The sequence below is a fragment of the Musa acuminata genome, chromosome BXJ3-3 (genome assembly GCF_036884655.1).
Source record: "Musa acuminata AAA Group cultivar baxijiao chromosome BXJ3-3, Cavendish_Baxijiao_AAA, whole genome shotgun sequence".
Taxonomy (NCBI): Eukaryota; Viridiplantae; Streptophyta; class Magnoliopsida; order Zingiberales; family Musaceae; genus Musa; species Musa acuminata.
In genome coordinates, this window is record NC_088351.1 from 31,837,909 (window position 1) to 31,854,552 (window position 16,644).

Consider the following 16,644-nt stretch of genomic DNA (forward strand, 5'->3'; position numbering starts at 1 on the left):
GAGACAATCAAACGGTTGCGGAAATAAAGCAGGAAGCACTTGGATCATCGATCCACGCCCGTCGGATGAATTCTCCACACCCGTCCGATCTCCTCACGTCCCCATTCTCACGGGCTCCCTTTTCCCTATCGTGCTCAAAACATTGAACACCATCTCCCGTGCCTGTTCTCTCGGCACGTCAGATGATGGCCCCGCTCTCAACAAGATGATAATATCACCTGCACAACACGAGCGACCAAACAGCAATCGTTTCATCTCTATTGGTAACGAATCGTTTCATCTCCAGGATCGATGTATCAACCACAAGGTTAACCATCATTCCCTGTTCAGTGACGAGGTCGAGACACAGGATCCCGACTTGCAAATGATCCCACCACTGAACAAAAACCCTAACTCCTCGTATCTCCCACGCCTCACTCACTGTTCCATGCGCTCTCTCTATCTCTCTCTCCTCTGGGCTCTCCTCCTCTCGTTTCTTGAAAGAACGATACGAAAGAGAGCACGTTTTGGAGTAATTTTATCCCTTGAAGTGGGTATATAAGGTCGGCGGCGGGTTCATGAGAGGCAGCGAGCTATCATGCTCTCCGCCGTCGTCCTCCGGGGCTGCCGCCGCCTCACTATGCCTGTAGCACGCTCTCCCCACCTCCGCTCCGTCTATCCTAGAAGCACTTGTCCTAATCCCAGAGGTAGCTTGAATTTTCTTAATCCTCGCCTCCTGCCGATGAAGACTGGCGGCGGCGCCGGTGTGTACGTCCCGCCGATCCCGCGGCTCCGGTCCATGATCGCCTCAGCGAACGGCACCCTAACCACAGCCCGGTCGGTGGACTATGACTGGCGGGATGGAGGCGGACAGGGGATCGCGGTCAGCCCGCCGCCGCCTGCGACGACTTCTTCTGGAGGCGATGGGTATCCATCTTACTTCCACCAGCAAAGCTCGCATTATGCGAGGTACGCTTATGATGATTACTCCGATGATGAGTCTGATCGGGACGTGGAGGCGCTGCCGGGGTCTAACAAGGTTTGTGGCATTTCTTGTTGGTCTTGTTTCTTGATGCGCTTTATTTGCCGGTATTTTTATTCAATTCAATGTTCTACTTTCATATAATGATCTTATTTGGGAAATTGATATGTTACTAAATGGGAATTGGATCACTCAGTTCTCATTGTTTGAATTGGTCATCACTGGCAACTCAAATTAGGGTGTACACGGTAGTTGGTGCCTTAATTCTGGCTATGAGTCTGTAAGCGTAGGCTCATGTACCTTCTCTTATTGGCTTAGAGCTTAGGAAAGTCATGGAAGCTGCACGAACGTTCTTGGTTGTTATTTTAGCTGTAAATGGTTCCCTGCAGTGAGTTCAATTCTACAAAAAAGTGCAATTTTTTGGCTACCTGAGTATAGGTGCGATATTCTTTTAGTGTGGTAACGGTTCCAAGCAGACACCTGTACCGTACATCAAAGATACCGAAACATGTATTAAAAAACAATAAGAGACTTATAAGGTACCAGTAGATTATATAATTTATGAACTTATACAACAAACATAAGGAATTAACAGTGGAAATATTTCAACTCCATCACGATCATGTAATCTCAATTCTTTTATTATTATATTATATTTTGTGTGTGGATTTGCTGACCTGTTTGACATGGTTTGTTACTATTTCTTTTCATTTCCCTTTGTAAGAGAATTGAAGATGGGACACTGTTGTAGTTCATATGTCTGGTCACAAACCAAAATACCATCATACAATTTAGGGATTCACACTCTTTTTTCAAACATTATTATTTGCTTTCCATCTCTTTGGTTAATCTCATCTCTACCTCACATGTTTTCTTTCCTTTAATCTTGTATATGTACTTTTGACATGTGCACAATTGACACATCCCATAGGTTATTAATAATCCACACACTTATGAAAGGTTGAGCTGGATATACTTGTACTATTGTGGTGCCCATTAGATTATCCTGCCTGAACATAAATTAGTCGAAGTATGGCACAATGAGGCTTGCATGTATGCTTATTTCTTCATCTGCACATGATCAATTGAGCATTTGCCTATTGTATGTTTTATTAGTCTTATTATCCAGTTTATACTATAAGCTGTAATATATTCTAGCTTTTTTTTTCTCTTATGAATTCTGCTTTCTGGAATGGTTAGGGCGCATCAAGTTTGGATAATGTTGATGAATGGAAGTGGAAACTAAGCATGCTTCTTCGAAGTGAAACTGAGCAAGAAATAGTATCAAGGGAGAGAAAGGACAGGCGTGATTATGAGCATCTTGCTGCATTGGCTGAGAGAATGGGATTGTGTAGGTATGTTTTTGGAATCCCTATCACTCAACTGCTGCAACCTTGCATCTTTTTAAATTACTTTTTAACATACTACACTACCTCACGACATACAATCTTACCCTTTTCAGTCGGCAATATGCGAAGGTCGTTGTCTTTAGTAAGGTGCCTTTGCCAAACTACAGACCAGATCTTGATGATAGAAGGCCCCAAAGAGAGGTACTTCTAAATAACTCTTGATGACCCTTGCAGTAGTATAATCTTGTTGAAACATCCAGATATTTATGGTAGTTGAATCATTAATCTTGTCAAAGTTATATTTATATTGTTTTATATCATTTGGGTCCATTCTTTTTTCTTTCTTTTGTTAGTAGTTGCTTAATGTTCGGACGTTACCTAGCACTTGTGCCTGATAGGTCTCAATTCCTGTTGGTCTGCAAAGAGAAGTTGATGATATACTTGGGGAATATATTGCTCGAAAGCGAACAAATCGAGAAAGCTTTCCAAGTATTGGATTTTCAAGGTCAAGTAGCACTGACAGTTTTGCCACCGATGAAGGGTTTTTTGAACAACAAGATTTACAGACATCCACAAGTGTTGTAATGGAGAAAATTCTCAGACGAAGGAGCTTGCAGCTACGTAATCAACAACAGACTTGGCAGGTCAAAATTTTTTTCGATTCTTCTAATTTCATAAGTAACTAACAAGGTAGCATTTTTTTCTACAATCTTATTATTTGTATCTTTTTCTGATCTTTGTAAAGACATGGTGGTGATATGTTTAAAGTATCTGTAAACTTCAGGTTTTTCATTCATTATGAATATATGATGACTACAATTGATTTGTAATGATTCACCATCATGACATTTCCATAACTATATTGTTGATTATAGAGCTTGAACCAAAGTTTTGACTTTCTTGTGGTAGAATGGTTATATATTTTGCAACCAGCTGAATTGACATCAAACTTCTCAGGCAGTTCCAAATTCTTAGGATGGACTGGCTTAAAAATTCCAGGTCTAGTTTGAAAGATATACCTATCCCATAATGTGAACTCATATATGGCTTGGTGTTAACCCATGACGTGTGGATTAGTTGTTATCATTGGGCCAAAATGCTTAAGCTCAATTTGATGGTAATTAACAGCATGTCCTAAGACCAACTAAATTGTCCTCCCATATCCGATGCAGTAATTGCAGTTAGACATTAGTGAAGCCACATATTATTTTTCCAAAATGGGCCCAGTTAATTACATGTGTTGCACATTGTCTTTATATTTCCTTGATTGGAAGCTCCATATTTGTTGCTTGCTAAGTATAAGGTTGATGTCAGCATGACTCATGATAGGTAATGTTTGAGATAATAGCAATATAGAACTGACAAAAGCTTGGGATGAAAGAAAGAAGCTCCAGAACTCTTGCTTTTTTTTTTTGGGTGCCCATTGCTAAGGAGGTGAGATTTAGAGAATAGTTGTACCGAGATTGTTTTTTTACGTTCCATGGCACCAAGCTCCTATTGTAACTCTCTTATAGTCTCCCAAATATAGTAAAACTTATGTTGCACTGTTCTTTAATGGGCGTAGACCTTGTTCCTGAGCCAAACCATGTAAGATTGTGCCTTCATTGTAGCTGATATTCTTAGTATGTATTGCTCGTGTTTGGCCAACGTTTGGATGTTCAATGTTTGTGTTCTGATTACATCAACTAAATATTTGTGGAGTTAATTGGTCTTAACCTTCACGCATCCTTGCTCAACATCTCCTTTCCCCTGCATATGGCCTCTGCCTGCAGGATGGCCAAGAATGTTAAAAGACAGACTATAACTAGAAGTGAAAATTGACTTGTTGCTTCTCCTGTGACAATCAGATGTTCATATTGCTATTTCCGTATGTAAAATCTTTATGCTGCTCTAGATCTCAAGCTAGTTGCAGATTTTGACAGTTCCACATTCTTGTGTAGGATTCTCCAGAAGGTCAGAATATGCTTGAGTTTCGTAGAAGTCTTCCTGCTTTCAAGGAAAGGGAAGCTCTGTTAGCAGCCATATCTCAAAACCAGGTCTTTCGGAACTATATGGTCTCCTTTATTTTTCCTGTTTCATCTGCCACTGATCTTATATGTATTTTTTTTTCCTTGAACTTGAGATGTAAGTATTACTGTACACCATTTTTTAATTATCGTTGTTTTGTATCTTCCACGTAATTAGACTTGACTGTAATTATAAAAAATGTATTTTGAGTTTATCGAGCAATGGTTTGAATCAAAGTTGAATGGCATTATTGACACATGATATTAAGATTGTTCACATTGATTGTACCTTTTTTCTGAAGCACAAAAAACTGTTATTTAATCATACAAGATAAAACGAGTCAAAGTTGAATGGCATTATTGACACATGCTATTAAGATTGTTCACATTGATTGTACCTTGTTCCTGAAGCACAAAAAACTTTGTTACTTAATCATACAAGATAAAACGTACAGATCTGGGATCTATGCCATCCCCAAAAAAGGGAACTTTATGTTGCACATATTTAGAGATTTACGTCGAGAAGAAATATTAGAAACAATAGCTTGGAGGGACCAACGAATAGTAGAGATTCCTCCGACAAAATTGCAAACATTTACTGCATCCACCTTTAGCAAAATATTGCAGAGTTTAAGCTCTTCAATCTTTCTAATCCCCATGAGTAAGGCTAAGTACTCAACCATAACAGCAGATTCAACTTGACATGTCCCGCCACCCACCTCAGAATGGAGTTGTCCCTAAACTTGATAAAACCCATCCCCGTCCACCTTCCCTGTGAAACAAAAGGAGCCGACAGTTTCTAATGTAAAGTCAAAATTAGACTGCTTGGCTAAAACTTCCCCAACAGCTTTCTGCATTCTCCCCTCAGGCATGTTCCATCTAATGTAGTCACTAGCATAGGACAAAACTCTGTGCAGCAAAGAGGTTGGTTTAACCTGGTGGTTGCTATATTTGGCCCCACTGTGCTAACCCAAAGAAATCAAAGCCCAGAAGCGATAATGGAAAGAAGCCACTCAAAAGTACTAAGCTTCAAGGATCCAGTCCCCACTCAACCAGGAGTCCATTTAGCACATTGATTGTATTATTAACTCTTTGTTAAGATCCTTGTTTTTTTGTCTTATTTTGGATGCTTATGCTATAGCTCAATAGCTTGCTTGAGGATAGCTTCTAGCTTATCCATTATCCACAGGACGCCATGTTGCATTTCTTTTTTTACTTCTACTTTTATCCAAAATTGTGATTTTTTTTTCATTCATACAACCAAACATGTTGTCATCTGAATTTTGTGCATCCCTTGACAAACTATCTAAATTTATGGATTATGAGTGCTTTATACCAAGGATCGTCAATTTGGGTATCAGACCCGTTTCGATGATCTGGTCTGACTGGTGCATACCAATCAATACCGATGTACCATGTGTCATAGTGTTTCAGAGAGAAAAAAAAAGGAGAAGAGCAAGGGGTGGTGGAGGAAAACGAAGAAGAGGAAGGAAGAAGAAGGAAGAAGTGAAAGCAGTGGAGGAGGTGAGGGAGGATGAAAGAAGAAAAAAGAGGAAGCGATGGAGAAGAGGTGGGAGTGTACTGGGGAGATACATGTTGGCGAGCGGCAGCAATGACGATGTCGAATGGCAGTGGCAGTGGCAGTGGTTCATGAGAAGAGGGCAGCGGCGAGAAGAGGGCTTGCATTCGGGAGCCCTAATTGCAATTTTAGGTTTTTTAATAAATACTAAGTAGGACCAAACCCTTTAGGTTTTTTTTTTCTTTTTTTTTCCCTCAGTTGTGTCCATGCCCAGATCGGTATGTACTGTCCATTTCATACCATTTCAGGCAGTATCACAATCATTGCTTTATACCACATTTGGACCTAAAGATGTTCAATCTTAGACTCAGGTACATCAAAGTATTTAGTAAATTTCTTGTTAATGTACAAGTTTCTGTCCTCATACATAGTGAGTTATAAAGGACTAATCTGATGAACTATATACAGAAACAAAATACAGTAATGAATTTTAGTCATTTGTGATGGTAGTTTTTTTGGGTTCCTATTAACATAAATCATTGTGCCAATTGTTTCAGGTCAGCACATGCTGGTGTGCTGATCATCAAGTCATGCTGGCACATGGTCAGTCAGACTAACATGGTACATACTACATACTTCATACTACATAGTACATAGTACACACTACACACCATACTTGGAAGGTATTTTCCTGCCCTCAGACTAATTTTTGTGTTTGTGGGCTGGCACAACTTGGTACATAGTCAATACCATACTAGGAAAGTATATTCCTATCATCAGGCCTCAAAACTACAATCCTTGCTACTTTATAAGATGATTACTATTAACTTTCAGTGTGATTTTCTTTCCTTCCATCTAGGTCCCAAAGGTTTTTAAAGCTGGGACGGCAGTTCCTAACTTCTGGCCAGCTTGTATAGTTCCATATCCAGTATGGTATTGACAGTAGGTGTCATGCTGTATTGGCATGTCATTGGCACAAGCATATGTCCCTATACATGTTATGCTTTTCCAGACAAAACACAGGGCCATGCCATGATAAGAACAATTGAAGCTTTAAATTTTTCTTGTTTTCACTTTAGTGCTAATACTTTTGGAGCATCTTTTTGGAATTTGGAGATTCTGTAGGGATTGGATCAAGTATTTAAGAGGTGAATTGAAATCCGACTCCTTATTGCTTGTTATGTGAAGATGCAATTTTTTTACAGTTTATCTACTTCCTCTCCAATTCAAGGCAGTATTGATGTTCATACTCCATCTTGAATTGCACTCCTAGCTGCTTACTGACCCAATGTGTTATTTGATGCAACTATTGAGAACTATATGAACTTGACATTGTAAACTTATTAGTTCATAAGAGAGCCTCTATATAAATTGTAGCCACCCCTCACTCCTTGGTTAGGCCAAATTGCATTACTCATCTGTCCTAAACTTTTGTCATACTTGAAAAGTCATTTTTAAAAGTTTCATTCATCTATGTAAAATTTGGCACGAAATGATGTCAGCACTAGAATTGTCTATAAGTGGTGTTCTGAGTGGAATTTTTCTTCTGAGTGTTCCTTGTTGTGTCTTCTTGTCATCAATGTTGGGTGCCTATGAAGTACTTCAGCACTGAATGCGACCATTATTTTTCTGAAGCAACAATTGTAGCTGTCATCTTGTAAGTCCTGGTGTCTATAACAGCTGCATAAACAACAGAGAGAAAATAGAGGGCGATGAGGAAGCACATGAGAATGGGGTGAGAGAGCAAATTTGACAAGAGTATATAAGTGAAAATGTTTGTTGATTTCTTCTTGATGTTGTACACCTCTGCCACTTTGGATGTGTTTCTTTGGGATTTTGCACCAGGCATTCCCATGATCCCGTCAGCATCTCTTCTTATAAAAAGGAAAATGCATAGCTCTCTCTCTCTCTCACTAAGATGCAGGTTTGTTGTTTTTCTGGGTTACAAGGGGTCTGAACATTTGCAATCAACCCTACCTATTGCTCTTTTCTTATTTGGCCTTCATGGGACATCACCAATCTATCATAACTTAATGATTGAAAAGCCATTCATGTCTTATGCTAATAATTAGGTAGTCATGCTCAACATAGGCCGGTGGTTTACTCGCTGCATAGAGAATCATTCGTTCTTGTCCATATTTGCTTTGTCATTTATAATACAGTGTACTCTTGTAGCTTCCCTTTCAGTTAGCTTTTCCTACATGTAACGGTATGTGTGTCTGGAATTTTTGGGAGAAATAAAACTAGTTGAGGCTGCTAAAATGTATGTCACAGTTACCTTTGTTTTGTTTCCTTGTCTTTCTAATAGTACCTCCAACTGCTTTTCAATATATCACTGGAGTTTGTTCATGCCGGAGTTTTTTCTGATAAAAAATCTAAGTGCCTATCTTTTTTTTGCCTATTCCTCCCATATTTCTGCTAATATTTGTTTGGTAATTGGTAAATTTATGGTCCGTACTGCAGGTGGTGGTTGTTTCAGGTGAAACAGGATGTGGTAAGACAACACAACTACCTCAATACATTTTAGAATCTGAGATAGATGCTGCACGTGGAGCAACCTGTAGTATTATATGTACTCAGCCAAGGAGAATATCTGCGATGGCTGTTTCTGAAAGGGTCGCTGCTGAAAGGGGGGAGAAATTGGGTGAATCTGTGAGTGCTGATATCATGAAGGCCAAAAAGCTACAGATATTCTCTATGTTAATTAGATTTGATTATATGAATGAATTAGTAATTTGAATTTGCTTTTGTAGGTTGGATATAAGGTTCGTCTAGAAGGTATGAAAGGAAGGGAGACTCGCCTACTTTTTTGTACAACAGGAATTTTGTTAAGGAGATTGCTAGTTGACAGAAACTTGAAAGGTGTTACCCATGTTATTGTTGATGAAATTCATGAACGCGGCATGAATGAAGGTGATATTACATTGGTAAAGAACCTTCATGAATGAAGGCAGATTTTCAGGGCAAAGTAGCATATGTCCTATAGAAACTAACCCATCACTTAATTGTCACCAGATTTTCTTCTGATTGTCCTTAAAGACCTTCTTCCCCGTCGTCCGGAACTTAGATTAATTTTGATGAGTGCAACTTTAAATGCTGAATTGTTCTCTTCGTACTTCGGTGGGGCTCCAATGATACACATCCCTGTAAGTTGTTAGAAAATTGTTAAAATATCTCATATTGTTCTTTACTAATCTGACCTGCGATGTTCATTTGGTGGTTTTGCAATGGAATTTTAAGTTATTTTACTTTATAATACCATATTGCACCTTTTCTTTAGAAGAAAAGTAAAGCACTGGGATCTACCGTTTACCATCTGCTCCTCTTTTTTCTGTCCATTGAATTATTCCCATCTCTCTATCATTGCTCTCATATTACACTCTTCCTGTTTATTAGTACCCTTTTTCCCACCCACCTCCCTCTAGTCTCTTCCCCTCTGTTTGCTCCATCTTTGGTCCTCGTATTGCAATCTTCTCTTTATCTTTTTGTGGTCATCTTCTTTTGGCAGTTTGTTATGTTTGTGTATTTTTTTGAACCAGCAACTGCTTGGTGGTTTTTTTTTTTTGGGGGTGATAGGACATAGGGCACAGAGGACATATAAGATAGAAGGGCGTGAAGTTTGGATTCCTGATACTCTTGATGCATATGCATTTTTGTTTTCAGCATTTGTGACGCATGCTTGGATTTGCCTTTTACTAATTCTTGCATTTACTTTTTTACTTTTTAATGCTTCATTTTGTCCTGGCAATGCAAAATGTCTTGGTATCTCTTGGATTGCATAATCTGTAGGCCTTCTGATTCAATTTACAGGGTTTTACGTATCCAGTTCACACACATTTTCTGGAGAATGTTCTGGAAATTACTGGACATAGGTTGACTCCATACAATCAAATTGATGATTATGGCCAAGAGAAGATGTGGAAAATGCAGAAACAAGCTATGAGAAGGAGGAAGAGTCAAATTGCTTCTGTTGTTGAAGTATGAAAAGTATTCTTACTCTCAAGTTAAAGCTTTGTTTAAAAAATTATTTCTAATGACCTTAGAACATATTCAGGATGCTCTAGAAGCTGCTGATTTTAGGGAGTATTGTTCACGAACTCGTGAATCACTATCTTGTTGGAACCCTGATTCAATTGGCTTTAACCTTATAGAAAGTATTCTGTGCCACATTTGTCGGAAAGAAAGGCCCGGTGCAGTTTTGGTGTTTATGACTGGGTGGGATGACATTAATTCTCTTAAAGATCAGCTGCAAGCTAATCCTCTTCTTGGAGATCCTACAAAAGTATTGCTTCTTCCATGTCATGGATCGATGGCGAGCTCGGAGCAGGTGAAAATTAATCCTGCTTCTCTTTATAGTCTTTCATATTCTGATTTCGTTTCTTCCTGTTGTATGTCTAGATTATTCATCCCATCGATATGTTCATTTTATCTATGCTTGTGAAGTTTGTTTCATTTCTGATGTTGAGCTGCTTTCTCCTATTCAAGATGTATATTAGTCTTCCCTACTGACTGTATTTGATATAACATGCTGTGTGTTTTCTTATCTTCTTCTGTTAACAGTAGACTTATTTCTGAGCCAGTATTTTTTTCTTCATATGCAGAGGTTAATATTTGATAAGCCCGAAAATGGTATAAGAAAGATAGTTCTTGCTACTAATATGGCTGAGACAAGTATTACAATTAATGATGTGGTTTTTGTTGTTGACTGCGGGAAGGCAAAGGAGACTTCATATGATGCTTTAAATAACACTCCTTGTTTGCTTCCAACATGGATCTCTAAGGCATCCACTCGACAAGTAAGAATTTATTGTTCATCTGCTTAAAATTTTTGAGTGGAAAATCAGAAGTAATGATTTTACTCAAACTTTTTGTATTTTATTCCTTTCAAATTTTCAAATTTAGTGTGTTCCTCTCCTTTATTCTTATTTGATTCGATGCACTTTCTGTAGTGAGATTAACTGTGATGTAAATCTTAGCTTCTCATTGTTCATTGTGCAGAGGAGAGGGAGAGCTGGTCGTGTGCAGCCTGGGGAGTGCTATCACCTTTACCCAAGATGCGTGTATGATGCATTTGCTGACTACCAATTACCTGAACTTTTAAGAACACCATTACAATCCCTTTGTTTGCAAATAAAAAGTCTACGCCTAGGAAGCATATCTGAGTTCTTATCCAGGGCTTTGCAATCACCGGAACCTCTGTCGGTATTATTCAATTCTAATTTTTCTACTTTTCATGTCAATCATAGCAGCTAGCGAATAACTGAATCTGTCACTTATTTGCTTCAATGTTTCATATTTTTTTTCCTTTTCTTAGAATAATGAAGGGGGTTGCCCTTCACCTAGAAAATTAACTGGTCCACTACTTGGGAACTGCCTCCACAAGGGTTCAAACCTAGGATCTCTTCAAGATGAAGGGTGTGAACCACCAGGTCCACCACTAGGCCAAGGCCTGGCTGGTGATTAATTTGTATTTATTACGCTTTTATGACCTGGTTTCACTATCTTTCCTCACTTTAGTTGTTCTGGTGCTCTGCAGAAGCACTTATCTGTTTCTTTCTTGTAGGTACAAAATGCCATTGAGTATCTAAAAGTAATTGGGGCACTGGATGACAAGGAAGAATTAACTGTTTTAGGTAGGAAGAGATCTGAGGGTTTATTTTGTGGTCTGTTGTATCGTTCGCCTTTCTTCTTCTTGAAAGAAACTTGTGTTGAATTCTCGTATATTCCTTTCACAGGACGCCACTTGTCAATGCTACCAGTGGAACCCAAATTGGGAAAGATGCTTATATATGGGGCTATATTCAACTGTCTTGATCCTATACTGACTGTTGTTGCTGGTCTAACCGTCCGAGATCCATTTTTGACTCCGTTTGACAAGAAAGATGTATGTGAACCACACATGTGCTTTTAATTGATTCTTTTACTTGACATAATCTGCTGATTATTTCTTCTCAATGTCGCCTCCTTATTGTTGATTTAGTATCTTTTTTATTGTTTTTTGTGTATACAAAGTGACCCAATAGCCCCTGTTTCTTTTGTCTTCTAGTATATCTTTATGAACTTGCTATTAAAAGAAGCAGATCTTTGTACCTCTGTTTGGATTTTTTTTTTTTTTACATTTTAGTAATGGTTGCCTTATAATGATGAAGCAATTACTTAATGTTAAGTATCTAGAAGTGTTTTTTTTTTTGCTGATCATTTTAAATGGTTATATTGATGTCTATAATTTGTTCTGGTAGTTGGCTATGTATCAGAATCAGTTCAGTTGAAGTCTAGGCATCTCAAATGAGGAGCATTGCTAAACAAGAGTCCTTGCTATCTATTCATTGGGTAGTTTAAAGATATTAGTTTGTAAGCATGTTAATTTGCTAAGTATGTAGTTCTTCCCAGATAAAGATGCTACTAGAATGGTATGAACTGTTTGATAGTTTAGACATGTTATCTTGGTCTTTTAATGTGATAGCTTGTCATATTACGGTATTACCCATACAGGTGGGTTGTTGAATTGAGATCCAGTTGCAGAAAAGGTCATTCCTGATCTGGTTGTCCATTTACACTAGGAGTCTAACAATGAGAAGTTTGTAATAGTTATATTTTATTATCTTATTGCTTAAAATCAGTTTCATTTATACTAATTGACTGTAAAATTCATCAATGCCTGGGCTTCTGTATTATACGTGGTATCATTTTGTGCATCCATTGCACTATATTGTATTAGTTTGTCTCCTGCAGGATAAACACTTGCCACTATCTGGGACCTTTTCTTAACTTGCTTTGGTGCAGAAATTAACTTGCTTTGGTGCAGGCTGCAGAATGTTTTGAGTGCTCAATTTCCATTGATTCTATTTCTTACGTTTAATAGCTTGTGTTTCTCAAATTGGTTATTCTTTACCATTCAGGGTTCTTGGAATTTAATTGAGCAACAATGTTTGAATTCTTTTTGCAGTTGGCAGAATCTGCCAAATCTCAGTTTTCTTGCCGTGATTATAGTGATCATCTAGCACTAGTTCGAGCTTTCGATGGATGGAAGGATTCAGAAAGAGAGCATTCTGGATATGAGTATTGCTGGAAGAACTTTCTTTCTGCTCAGACATTGAAGGCCATTGATTCTCTTCGGAAGCAATTTCTTTTTCTTCTGAAGGATACAGGTCTTGTTACCGACAGTTTTAGTACATGCAACAAGTGGAGTCAAGATGAAAACCTTACCAGGGCTGTGATATGTGCTGGATTGTATCCTGGAGTTTGTTCTGTTGTTGTAAGTTCAATCATTTTTTTCTATCTTTAATTTTTTATCTTAAGAACCATCCATTTTTTTTACAAAATAATGTTTACAATCCATGTTTTCAAATATTTTTTAATACGAATGTTGTGATGTCAGAACTATCTTGATGATTAACTTGAAACTTTGCAGAACAAGGAGAAATCAATTTCTTTGAAGACGATGGAGGATGGACAGGTCATGCTTTCCTCGGTGAGTTTTTTCCTATTTGGTCTACTTGACGATCAGAGTACGTGTTACCTGTCCTATAAATAGAAGTTCATGACACTACACAAATAGCTGCTCTATGCGATATAAGATATATTTTTGAGTATCATTTGTTCTTTTCAGAATTCAGTCAATGGCAAGGAGTCTAAGATTCTATATCCTTGGTTAGTTTTTAATGAAAAGGTTAAGGTGAATTCAGTATTCCTTCGTGACACAACTGCTGTGTCTGATTCTGTACTGCTGCTCTTTGGAGGGAACATCTGCCGAGGGGGGCTTGTAAGTTTCTTGAGTTCCACTAATGCTATTTATTTAAAGTATTTTGAGAAGTCTTTGCTATGAGTTGTCTTAATATAATCTTATATTTTGCAGGATGGTCACTTGAAAATGTTGGGTGGGTACCTGGAGTTCTTCATGAATCCTGATTTGCAATCGACTTATCTAAATCTTAAGAGAGAGCTTGAAGAACTTATTTACTTCAAAGTAAGTCTTAATACCAGCTTTTAATGTGCAGTTTGAAGATTTGGATAAGACAAAAGAAAACTAATATTTTGTCTTAATATATGAAACATTCACATGTTTCCTGACTAATTAGGATGATTGTCATTAGGTATGTTATCAAACAGCCACTTTCCCATGATTATTGATAGCCAATTGACTAAGCTTAAGAGGCTTCACCATAATTTAGCCTACTTTGCTCTATGAAAAAGCTGGTCTTGTCATGTGAAACATCCACATGTTTTATGACCAATGATGATGATCATAGGTATTTTATTAAACAACCACTTCCTAATGATCATTTGGAGCCAGTTTTAACTAATAGCTGAGCTTAAGAGGCTTTGCATAATTGCGTCCATTCTGTCGCATGAACTTGCATCTGCTTGTGTTCAATCCAGAGAATACAGAGAACAAAAGACTGAAGCCTTGTTTAAACAACGGTCTTTCTCTCTAATGCATTACATGCATCATGCATATATAATTCAATTCAGAAATTAGTCTCATTTTCTATATGGATTTCCATTTTATTCATCCCATTTTACTTCTGATCTTTGAAACAGCTTGTCAATCCTAGAATGGACATTCCGAGCAGTGAGGATCTCCTGTCGGCAACAAGGTTGCTGGTGGCAGAGGATCCATGCAGTGGCCGATTTGTCTTTGGCCGTCAGGAGCTAAAGCCCAAGAAGGAGAAGTCTTTGCTTGCAGGTAGCACAGGTGGTGGTGACAACTCCAAGAACCAATTGCAGACGTTGCTCACCAGAGCTGGGCACCAAAACCCGAAGTACAAGACGAAACAACTTAAGAACAACCAATTCAGAGCCATGGTCGAGTTCAACGGTATGCAGTTCCTTGGCCAGCCATGTAGTAACAAGAAGCTTGCAGAGAAGGATGCTGCAGCCGAGGCACTCGAGTGGCTTCAGGGTGGGACCTCATCCGGTTCTCGGGACCCAGATCCTATGTCCATGATGGTTAAAAAAAAGAGCAAGAAGCAGCATCACAGAAGAACTTAACAAGTGTGATATAAACGATCGTTTCTTTCTCCCTACAACGGAGAAGCTGTAGGCATCATAGGAAATCACACGCCATATTTTTATTTTCACAGGGCAATTCAAAGTCCGGAGTTGGCATTTTGTAGAACAACAGTTGGATGCTATTTTGGAGCAGGAAGATTAGGAAAGAAGCTTATTAACGTTAACCAGGCAGGTGTCTTTGTACGTCATAATCAACCTTCATGTGCCTCTGTTCTTTTTGCCTTCGACTCCTTCGCCTGTGTACATTTTAAACTCATGTATATGATGCTGCTGATCCGTGGGGCCGACATTTATTGTATGTCTACCAGCGTCAGCAGTCTATGTTGCTTTTTCTCCATTAATGAACGTAGTGACACGAAGGCAGCATTGGATCATCCATCTTCACCGTCAGAAGAGCGAGGGAGGCTATCCTTGGTGTCACGCCGGTGGCCTCTCAGTTCATCTCCGTCAGGCCATATTTTATGGTCTTACACATGGTGAGTGAGACAAAATGCCAAACACCACATGGGCATCTCGGTCCTCTGATCCTATTTTCTTGTCGAGGCACTGACCGCGGCACCGCATCTTGACCCGAATCTTTCAATGAAGGATAACATATTCAATTGTTTTCTTTAATTTCCTCAATCGATCGGCATCTGTCCTCGAACTCCTAAACCCAATCTCTAAAAAGTTGCGGTAGATTCCCTTTCGCCCGACCAGCAGCTGATTCCAATTATCATGGCTTTGCAGTGTTCACAGAGGGGGAAGACAAAAGACCAAGTCGTCGAGTTAGGGTCAACGGTCAACAACCCCGACAGCGGAGCATCGAAGGGCATGGCATGGCTTCTACTTCAAGAATCTACAGTGGCACCAAGCAAGACACAGCGACCTGGAAACAACAACTCATTTGGCTTAGAGAGCACATCACGCGCGTCCGTCGTCTCAAGGCTCCCACTCAACCACGACGGCCGAATTATTGTGCCGTAACTATCATGGTCGGGCCTCAGAGAGCCAGTGGGAGGTGTCAATGTGTCGGGCATTCGAAGTTAGGTACGTGAGCCCACGGCAGCCCCCATGCACTCTCAATTTGAGGAGTCGGAGATGTCCTTTTTGTCTTTGCGGTCCTGTGACTCCCCAGTTGTCCTGTAGCTGACGAGGGGATTGGGCTGGCAAATAACTGGCACGACCTGTAGGCTATTTTGTCGTCTCCTCCTCACCCTTCTTTGCTTACCATTCAAAGAGAGAGAGACGAGTTTAAATTTATCTCTTTTTGTCTGTTGACCCATTCGAGTTGATCAATGTATTGTTACATAATCAATAGATTTCAGGTTTGAATCTATGTGAACATATATACATCTATAATAAAAAAATTTAATTAAAAAAATTCATCTCTGACATTGTATTCATATATTCTTTCGAGGAGGGAGGGAACTAAATTAGATCGGATAAATGAATCGAAATAAAAAATAAAAAAAATTAATTATTTAAAATCAACTTATTATAAATCAAATTGTGTTTATTTTTAATAATCACATGAATTGATAGTTTCAATAAAACTAATCGTTAGAATTGAACTAGACCGGATGATGATCGGACCGAAAAGGAACAAAATAAAAATCTAGTCATTTGAAATCGACTTATTAGAAATGGAAATGAGCCGATTGACCTAGGTGATTTTTTATAGTCATATGGATCAATCATATCAATAAAACTAATGAATGGATCCAAAAAGAAAAAAAATCAAAAAATTAATCATTTGAAATTGACTTATTATAAATTGAAATGAGCCGATTTACTTGGTTGATTTTTAATAATCAT

The 16,644-nt window shown here is 38.6% G+C and overlaps 1 protein-coding gene across 2 annotated transcripts; it reads left to right on the forward strand.

Annotated features, from left to right (window-relative positions):
- Positions 1 to 410: 410 nt before the first annotated feature.
- Positions 411 to 15,145, forward strand: LOC135633869 (DExH-box ATP-dependent RNA helicase DExH3-like). 2 transcript variants are annotated; one of them, XM_065143833.1, is made up of 19 exons: positions 412 to 1,018; positions 2,162 to 2,316; positions 2,424 to 2,511; positions 2,709 to 2,954; positions 4,251 to 4,346; positions 8,299 to 8,487; positions 8,589 to 8,748; positions 8,851 to 8,981; positions 9,646 to 9,813; positions 9,890 to 10,162; positions 10,437 to 10,631; positions 10,834 to 11,037; positions 11,399 to 11,468; positions 11,571 to 11,719; positions 12,782 to 13,090; positions 13,247 to 13,306; positions 13,445 to 13,597; positions 13,691 to 13,801; positions 14,377 to 15,145. In XM_065143833.1, the coding sequence occupies exons 1-19, from the start codon at positions 578 to 580 to the stop codon at positions 14,824 to 14,826; spliced, it is 3,648 nt and encodes a 1,215-aa protein (XP_064999905.1). In that variant the 5' UTR covers positions 412 to 577; the 3' UTR covers positions 14,827 to 15,145. The 2 variants fall into 2 exon arrangements, 1 of the variants encoding a protein (XP_064999905.1); XR_010495171.1 differs by lacking the exon at positions 14,377 to 15,145 and having other exon boundaries at positions 411 to 1,018; positions 13,247 to 13,343.
- The last annotated feature ends 1,499 nt before the right edge of the window (positions 15,146 to 16,644 follow it).

Excerpts from the sequence above, each read along its gene's own strand:
- LOC135633869 (XM_065143833.1), top strand. The coding sequence starts at position 578 with ATGCTCTCCGCCGTCGTCCTCCGGGGCTGCCGCCGCCTCACTATGCCT. Across the intron at positions 2,512-2,708 it reads ATAGAAGGCCCCAAAGAGAG|GTCTCAATTCCTGTTGGTCT; the intron begins GTACTTCTAAAT and ends TGTGCCTGATAG. Across the intron at positions 13,307-13,444 it reads GACAGGTCATGCTTTCCTCG|AATTCAGTCAATGGCAAGGA; the intron begins GTGAGTTTTTTC and ends TGTTCTTTTCAG.